The 9,625-nt window shown below is 49.9% G+C and overlaps 1 protein-coding gene across 1 annotated transcript; it reads left to right on the top strand.

Annotated features, from left to right (window-relative positions):
* Positions 1-2,496: 2,496 nt before the first annotated feature.
* Insig1 (insulin induced gene 1) lies at positions 2,497-9,035 on the top strand. The gene is made up of 5 exons (XM_028774719.1): positions 2,497-2,897; positions 4,755-4,879; positions 5,678-5,844; positions 6,278-6,377; positions 8,666-9,035. The coding sequence occupies exons 1-5, from the start codon at positions 2,540-2,542 to the stop codon at positions 8,693-8,695; spliced, it is 780 nt and encodes a 259-aa protein (XP_028630552.1). The 5' UTR covers positions 2,497-2,539; the 3' UTR covers positions 8,696-9,035.
* The last annotated feature ends 590 nt before the right edge of the window (positions 9,036-9,625 follow it).

The following is a 9,625-nucleotide window of genomic DNA, read 5'->3' on the forward strand; positions in this document are numbered from 1 at the left end:
TTGTGTGCATGTGTGTGTGTCCAGGGGTGTTTGTGTGCATGTGTGTGGAGGGCAGAGATAGATATCAGAAGTCTTCCTCCATTGCTCTGCACCTTTCTTTTGAGACAAGCTCTCTCTCTCTCTGAACTCAGAGCTTACTTTTGGGCTGTACCATCCAAAACCATGTTCCAAGAGTCCTCTCTGTCTCCCTAGTACTGGGACACACATGTCCTCCTGCATACGTGACTCTCTATGTGGGTTCTTGGGGATCAAACTGTTTCTTATTCTTGTTCAGCAAACACTTTACTGACCGAGTCATTACCTTGTCCCAGATAGGACTCTATTTTCTGAACAGTCTACAGTGAACAAGGGGTGAGGCTACATTAAAACAACCAATCTATTTCCTTATCTAGTCCATTTTAAGAGTAAGAGTCACAAATGATTATTGATATTATCCCAGAAAGAATGGCCGGGATATAGATAAAAGGCAATGAGTGGGTCATCGTACCTGTGTGTTCCCAGGAAAGTTCTCCGTAGATGGAAACACCTGCAGTCATCAAAGCCGTAATGACTAACAAGAAGTGGTACAGTGAAGGGTCAAGGAGCTCCACCTCAAAAGCATCTCCCTAGCAACCCCACACATCCTCAGGGCCAGAGAAGGGACCCCTGATCTTCCATTTCCAGTACACATAGAAAAACTATCGGGCCTTGGAATACTTGGGTATCATTTTTGATAGGCAGGCTGCATCTCCAAGAGCCTCAGTTCAAACTCTTCTCTACTGTCACCCTACACCACCTCCATTCACTGAAAGTGAGGGCAAACTGTTCATGAGCCCGTAGCAGCCCCATGGGACCCCAGAGAACCAGACCACAGGGTAGGTACATCCTTCATGGTCCACAGGGCACCTTGGTCTGTGTACCACAACAGCCACCATGGTTTAGGACCACAGCTTGCTTTTCCCAGTGCAGATAAGATAGCCAAGCAGCAGCAGAGGTGAGGCTGCATTAATACTTGGGTAAGCAGAAAAAATAACCAAGTTGGTAACAGAGCAATTGTCTGAAGACATCACCCCCCACCAGAGGCAAGCATCACAGAAATATACAAAGTATTATTAGAACCTCTAAGCCTGCCAGTAAGAACTATAACAACAACAACAACAACAAATCCATGGAGAGTCTGTAAAGACAAGCAAAATGGCTTGAGAAAAAGGGACTGGATGACATTTTAGTACTCATAAGACAGATGCACAGTGCTGGGGCGTGGGTGCAGGGTCTGAGCTACATGTCTCACCATGCCAGCTTCCTGCAAGTGACTGGCATGTCTGTTCCTTAGGGCCAAGTTTCCTGTGAGTGGCGTGTCTGGTTCCTTAGGGGCAAAGTTGTGTGTTGTATTTACACAGGTGTCGCTTTCTCAACATCTGTCTACAGTACTTGCAGCTGATGGGTGGTAGAGGCAGCACCTGCTACATCCCACAGCCGACTCACTGCCTTTAATAACTTCCTATCAGCTGGAGCTGGGCAGCGCCTCCTGCTTTTTTCCTGTCAAAAAGCCTCCCATGTTGCTGTAATACAGCAGACAGTATCACCCTGTGTGTGTTTGTGTGTGTGTGTTTGTGCCCGCACAACCTTACATGCTTGAACTGGCCAGAGTGTGGAAAACGGCCAAGACCCAAATTGCAACATTCCTTGAAGTCAAAACTGCTTCAAGCCCTTCCAAACAACGCATAGAACTGCCAACGTGGCTAAGAGAGGAGTGGACAGGTTGTGAGGGAAAGACAGCCAGGTCACCCCACACCCGTGTCACGCTGGGAAAGTGACAGCCCCCATGAACTCTGAGAAACAGCCTGCTTAGGAGGGTGACTTGTTTTTACACTTTTGGCACAGAGCCACACTCCTTACCTAAGGTCATACACACGGGTGCCTGGTCAGGCCTGCTCACCAGCCTGTGGCTTTAGCCCGTGGGGTCTTGGCTAGGGGGCGCCCCGGACTGAGCTGTGAACCTGCAGACCACCTGCCGCTAGCAGTCGGTCCAAGGGATCCCAGGTCTTTTGAGCACTCAGGAGGGTTTGCGCTTCGGGCGTGCGCCAGGACCCTAAAGGAAAGGACTTTCGCGGACCGCCGTATCTCAGAAACCGAGGTCGGGCAGCGCATTGCAGGGCAGGGCCGGGTAGGGCAACGTCGGACCACCTGACTCGCGGGCCGCCCGCCCTGGTGCCCGCCCAGGCGCCTGCCCGTATAGCGCGCGCTCGAGCGCGTGCCGGGCACCAACCCCACCCCCCGGTGGCGTGTGCATACGTCATATGGGTCGCCCTCCTCCCATTGGCTCCCGCGGCCTCACCAGACCCCGAGCGGACTGGCGCGCGGACAAGGCGGGGCGGCAGGGAGGCACGCCCCCCAGCAGGGCGCGCGGGCGGTGGATAGGCTGGGTGAGGTCACGTGGCCCCGGCGGCCACCCACCTTATAAGCGGAACCCGCGCGGCGCCGCGGCCGCTCCTGGGCCGTCCGGGCGCGCTACGCCTGTTGTCGTGGCGTGCACCTCCTACGGTGTGCCTGGCCGCTCATGCCCAGGCTGCACGACCACGTCTGGAGCTACCCAAGCGCGGGCGCTGCAAGGCCGTACAGCCTCTCGCGAGGCATGATTGCAGCGGCTCGCTGTCCGCAGGGCCCCGGAGCCCCCGAGCCCGAGCCAGCGACCCGGGGCCAACGAGCGGGAACCACAGGATGCAGCGCGAGGCCGGGCAGCTGGCACCACGACCTGGTGCAGCGAAGCCTTGTGCTCTTCTCATTTGGCGTGGTCTTGGCCCTGGTGCTCAACCTGCTGCAGATCCAGCGGAATGTCACGCTCTTCCCCGACGAGGTGATAGCCACCATCTTCTCCTCAGCCTGGTGGGTGCCCCCGTGTTGTGGCACGGCAGCCGGTGAGTGCCCTTCCTTGTTCTTGGGGGCGGGGGGAAATGAAGGGACATGTCAGCTGTTAAAGTCACCCTCGATACTAGACAGGACGGAGAGGGTAGGGAACCCCAGACGCTGGCGAGCGACTGGCGGAAGTTAGAGGGACTAGTGATGGAGATGAGGTCAGGAGATAATTGGCAGTTTAAGTGGAGGAGTCGCAGATGTCTCCCTGAGCCAGAAGCCAGGATTGGCCGCCTGGAGAACTGGTGAGGGCAGCACTACGCGGCCATTGGCTGCCTGAGCAAACGTGCTACCTCGCTGGATAACTGAAAACAAACCATCACGTGCGCTCGAGAGGCGGTTGCCAGGGGACTGACTTATCCGTTCTGCCTTCTGCAGATAGTGAGTGCTTTGTGGCTAGCAGCCAAGCCTTCTGGAACTCCGTGCCCAGTAGACTTGGGACAGGAAGAAAAGAGGTGTGCTATGGGCCTAAACACACCTATGGTGTCACCTCTTGGCCCCAACGAAACTTGTGATAGTGCCACAGGCTTCTTTTTCCTTTACTTGATCATTTTGCTGGTTTTGCCAAAAATGTTGAGTGATTACATCCCAACGGATCCCTATGGACCTTACAGTGTACAGCACTGACAAACATTTGTCAAGTGTTTCTACCCCCTCAGCTCTGCTGGTTTTCGTCTTGTATAGGTGGACAGTATATGCTCTGGTACAGCTTTCCTCCAATCTGGTGAGACACCTGTACCTGGAGCCACACAGGACAGCAGGAGCGGTGCCTCTCTGCTTGGAAGCCAGCTTTTATTGACTGCCTGGCTGTGCCTTATGTGCTGGGCTTGGGTGCTATGGGGTAGCTGAGTCATGGGTTAAGTGTAGGATGCAGGACACTTGCTGTTGATTCTCAAGGGTACTCTCGGGCTCACCTGCAGCATTCTGGGGGTCAGCCTCATGACAGCTATGTGCTGCTGGGAGGAAGTAGTCAACTTTGCTCTCAAAGCACTCCCCGGCTTTATGGCTGTACTGGCTGAACATTCTTGGTTGTTTTGAACCTGGGGTGACCTCATACACGCTAGAGAAATCATCTGCTTCCAAACTATTATCTCCAGCTTTTAATAGTCCCATGGGTAAGATGGAGATTTGAATTTTCTTTTTCATACATATAGAACACAGTGGTTTGGTTCTTTGAATTTGAAAGTTTATCTTCATCATGAAGCATCCGGTTTGTGATGAAAGTTTGAATGAATCTCAGGAATACATGAAACAGTTTCTCCTTGTCTGAGTGTGAGGCTGAACCGGCACCAGTCTCACCGCTGAGAGGCTGAATGCCTTCTTCATACCAGACAAGGTGAAGTGGCAGCCTGACTCCGAGGTCTCGAACTTAACTGCCCCGTATCCATGGGACCTCTCCCACTGTCCTGCAGACAGTCCCTCCCTTCCTGTGTTTTACTCTCTTGGTCTCTTCTGGAATGCCCAACTTGCTACTGTCCAAATGTTTAGGAGTCCGATCTGTGTTTGTGACAGTTCCTGACTCTGAGAACCACAAAACCTTCTCTGCCCTCCATTTTACTTACATAATGTTTCACACATGAGGAAACAGACTTGAGGAGGCTTGTCCACCCCAGGGCAGCCTGGGACTGACAGCAGAGCTCTTCCTTCTTGGGGCCCTGCCCTCTTCACAGTGTGATACTTGTCCACAGTGTGGGGTGGCCTTCCCACAGCCTTTTCTGACAGGGCGTATGCACAGTAGTACTTTGTGCTACAGGTAACAAACAGCCTAGGAACACAAGTGGTTTGGATTCTACCAATAATGACCACACAAGGATGGATTTTCACCAGTGTTCGCTAACCCTGTTGTGTTTTTCTTTACACAGCTGTTGTCGGCTTACTGTATCCCTGTATTGACAGTCACCTGGGAGAACCACACAAGTTCAAGAGAGAGTGGGCCAGCGTCATGCGCTGTATTGCAGTGTTCGTTGGCATCAACCACGCCAGTGCCGTATCCTCAGTTGGTATCTGTGTTCAGAGGATCATCTGGGGTGTGGCAGGGCGTATTGTTGCTGTGACCATATGTTGCTGCTTGTCACCTTGTTCCTGTACTTCAGAGTATGGCTTAGCTTTCACCTGGCAGGAATTCTGGGGTTCAGTTCCTAGGGCCTTTGGGCTAAGAGCAGAGGCAGAGAATTACTCTCTGCTTCTCAGTTCCTGTGGCTCAGTGGACTCTCCTCTCTCTTGCCTTCTATTCCATGTGTTCTGTGATAGTGAGAGCCCTATTCCTGTTCTCTGTCACAGAAGTCCAAGGCTGGTCAGGAGGTCCCTGGGCTTCTGTCCATAGCTGACATACACCCTTCATCCAGTACACTGTAGTTTTGTGCATTTTCTATGAAAATGGTCAATTTGATGGTTAACCCTTCAAATACTAAGTTTCTAGACCAACTTGGAGTAAAAGAGTGCTGGTTGACAGGCACTGAATTAGCTCACTTACCTACTGCCTAGGTGACACAGAGACAACGTAGAGGTAGTGTCCGCTTGTTTCCACTCAATGAAAAGTAAGGGAGGGCTGTAGAGAGAGTATCTTAGCAAAGTCTCCCAGCTGTCAGGTAGTCCACGGTTAGAAGCCAGCTCTCTGACTGGGCCTCCCTGGCGTCTCAGGTCTCAGGACATGCGCCTTCATAAGAAGCAGTCACTGTATAGTGATATGCCCTATAAGTAATTCTGGGGTTTAGTTGTTTTTTTTTGTTTTGTTTTCTTTTTTATGATAAATTATAAAATGTTTCCTTAACTTTTGGATCATTAGAAATTAGATTTTGCCAATAATGTCCAGCTGTCGTTGACTTTAGCAGCCCTGTCTTTGGGCTTGTGGTGGACGTTTGATCGGTCCCGGAGTGGCCTCGGGCTTGGGATCACCATCGCCTTCCTTGCTACGCTGATCACACAGTTTCTTGTCTATAATGGTGTCTACCAGTAAGTGTGCATTTAGAATATTACTCTGCTTTCATAATAACACCTGTTAAATGTAAATGTTTTATGCAAAATAACATGAAAATCTTGAAATGCTTTTTCTCAGAACATATTGAAAACTTACCGCCCAACTGGGTGGGGTGGGAGTGGTGCATGCCTTTCATCCAGTACTCAGGCAGGGGAAGTGGGATCTCTGAGTTCAAGGCTAGCCTGGTCTACAGAGCAAGTTCCAGGACAGTCAGGACTACATAAGGGGGAAAAAACAAAACAAACAACAACAATTCACTATCAGTAAGTCAGTGAGAGGAAAGTCTGATGATTATAAAACATGACACATTTGATAACTTTAGCCCACAAATGTCTCCCCCGCCCACATTACGGGAATTCTGGACCACGAGCTATTTGGGTAGTAAAGGCTGTTTTGTTTTTCCCCTAGGTACACGTCCCCCGACTTCCTCTATATCCGTTCTTGGCTCCCTTGTATATTTTTCTCAGGAGGTGTCACAGTGGGAAACATAGGACGACAGTTAGCTATGGTAAGTGGCAGCAGTTGCTGTCCCTGGGCACATACATTGCTGATGCTGGCTGGGTCTTCTCTGAGTTACGATCTATAGATTTGTAGACATTTGTTCATGCTGGAAAGCAACTAGATTTGAGAATGCCTACATGCATTGCTCTGTGTCCTGTGGTTTCTCTGAGTTCATGTAGCCGCTAGGCAACCGCATTTTCAGGAGCTCCCAAGCATCTGTTAGCAAAATCAGTGGATGCAGATGATACTAGGGTAGTGTTCCTACCCTAGTTTGTCTGGACAAACCAGGCAACATTACACCCAGGTGGTTATCAGTAGAAGGAAAGGGCTCCTGGTGCCTCGTGTTTTGATATTTGTTCATAGTCTGGCAGAGAATTTCTTCCAGAAAGGATTTGTGACTTTGGGGTAGCTGGGGGAGGGCAAGGCTCTCTGCTCTTTTAGGAAGTCAGTGTGCTTGGGGAGGAGCAGAAACAGAAGCGTGCAGTCTATATACCTAGAGATGACTGACAGGAAGTGGGCTGAGCAAGCTTGAAGGCTGTCATTCTAGGAACCCTTGCTTGCCTCCTACTGTTTGTCAGGCCTCTATGTACCTGCTTGCGTTTCTCTTGAGCCTGGTTACTCACAAGGGCAGCCAAGCCAGGGACTGCTTATAGCACTGGAGCAGGTCTTCTGGGTGGTGGCTTTGTTTCCTCTGTGTGCCCTTTGTTCTGTGTGTCTGAAAATACAGCAGGCTCGTCATCATCAGCCTGTGCGCTTAGAGAAAGTCATGCCATCATTTATAGGATCTGCAGTTGCTGCTGTTTCTCAGAACCTTTCTCAGAAAAGTAAAGTTTCAGATTGCAAATAGCAGCCAATTGTATGTCAGCTTCTTGTCACCTCACTTCACAGGGACACTAACTATAGAGCTTGCACCCTGTTTTTAGATTCAATGTACGTCTCCTGTTGTTTGCTGACACACAAAGACACATCTGCAGGTTACTGACTTGTCCATGGCTTGTCCTGACTGTTAACACTGTTACTAATGGAGCCCTCAAGCTGTGAACTAGAAGCCATCAGTGATGTGTGTTAAATATGGAGCTTGATGCTTGCCCCAGTGTGTGCATTTGAACCACGCTCCTCATTAGTATATTAGCCGACCCTTTAACATAAAGCACGTGCCTGTCATTTGTCCTGCCAATGCAGATGACAACAGCTGTATACAAATCTGCATCGCTAGCCCTAGTGGGCAGCCAGGCGCTTATGCTCCAGTGAGTCTCAGCCCACTGGTGGCTTCTCAGGTCTTTTGCCCTCTTACCCTAATAAAAACCTAGTTTTAGTCTCCTGAAGACTATACATTCTAAAATTGTGTTTTGTTTGAATTGGTAAATAGTATAATTTGATGGCTTCATTTTTCTTTCCAAGTAACTTCTCAAGAGTGTGACCTAGGTTAGATGTGGTACATGCCTTTAATTCAGAACTTGAGGAACAGAAATATGGATCTCTTTGAGTTCAAGGCCAGCCTGGACTATACTTAAAATCAGGAAGAAACAAAAATACCTAAACTACTTTAAGTTTGCTTAGAGACTTCCTTATGTCAGCTTTTGGGGAAGCCCATTTTCTAGAAGGCATACTACACTCCTAGATGGCTTGACTCAGATCCCATTTCTATCTATCACTCATGCTTACAGGATCTTAGAATGTCATTCTCTAAGGATGGCTGCTGAGTGTGGGAGACTGAACAGATCAGGAGGTCTCGGCCCCCTAAGGAGGTGTGAATGGAGGTTTCTCTCCCCTCATTGGTAGCTTGTGGTTGTTCTGTCCAATCATCTCTCTACCCATGAGACAACATTCTGTACATGGTCAGTTCTGCAGGCCTAGCAGAGACAGTGATTCCCAGGCTTGACCTGCAGGGCAAGAGTAGCAGAGGCCTCAGGTCTGACAGGTGGCTCCAGCAGAAGCCACCTACCTACAAGTAAATCACATTTAAATAGTGTCCTAATTGCACTGAGTCAGATCTCGGGTACACCTGTCCTACCTTGGTGTGGGTGGCAGTGCTTTTGTAGTGCTGTTTCCTGTGGCTAGAAGCTTAGTCACATGCATGTCATTGTCTGACACAACAGGCCTTATAGAAAGGCATTAGCAGCTCCGCTCTCTCCGAGGTGGGGATTGTTGTAACTTTGTAGGTGAAGAGCTAGACCTGCATGCGTGGCAGCCTGAGGGCAGTGGTGGAGCTCACCCTGAGCCTGTCACCATCCCCAGGTAACTGTGTAGGCCCCAACATTCGAGCACTGAGTTTTCTTTTTCTTTTCCACACAGGGTGTTCCGGAAAAGCCTCACAGTGACTGAGCTTTCGCACATGGCTCAGAGCGGAGCAGGATGCAGAGACACTGGTCCTGGGTGTGATGAAGATGATCTTTTTCTCAATGTTCTATTTAGACTGGGCTGACGATAAATGACTCCTAAAGATGCGTTCATGTAGTCTAGACCAGCATGTGGAGGCAAGGACCACTTACCTAAAAGTCTCACCTCGCTCCCCCACCCTCACAGCTATCTGCGCTGGAACTCCACCCCAGGCTGTATGTGGGAGGCGGGGAAGGGGGCCAGTTTCTCAAGTATTAGAGTTCACTCATCATTCAAAGCAAAATGCCATATTTCAAAGCCTTGAATCAAAACGAATCACCAACGAGCGGTTTTGTGTCCGTGCCCAAAGGAGCGAGGTTGATGGTGCTTAACAGACATGAGGTGTGTGTACTATTTATCCAGAATTAAAATATCGGGTTGTGTAAAGAGAGGGTGAGGGCAGCAGTGAGCTGGACGGAGGTCGTGCTCCCAGTGGGACCCGGTGCAGCCATCTCCAGGTCGCTCAGGCTGGTGCTCGCGTGGGTTCCATCCGTGTGGGATCTCTGCTTTTTACTGCCAGGTTTTGTAGACAATCTTACTGAAAGCCAAGGGCAGCACAGTCAGGATTCTGCGTTGTGATGCTGGACTTTTCACCTCAGTTTAAGTGAAGTTTTATCCGAGATCTGGACCATCTAAGAGTGAGTAGCTGTCTGCTGTCTCAGTCATAATGAGCCGAAATTGTGTCTGTCACTCCAGAGTGGAGAGGACTTTTCCACAGCCCTATGGAGCTTGCAATCTGTGATTGCCTCGTAAAAGGTTAAGTGTGCGCGTACTTAACACAGTGTCCTATGTGCGTTGGACAGCGTAGAACACATGGGACCTACCTTGCAAGTATTGGGTCTTCGACTCTCAAGTGCAATGTGTATGAAAACCAAT

The sequence above is a fragment of the Grammomys surdaster genome, unplaced genomic scaffold (assembly GCF_004785775.1).
Source record: "Grammomys surdaster isolate TR1022 unplaced genomic scaffold, NIH_TR_1.0 242, whole genome shotgun sequence".
In the NCBI taxonomy this organism is placed as follows: Eukaryota; Metazoa; Chordata; class Mammalia; order Rodentia; family Muridae; genus Grammomys; species Grammomys surdaster.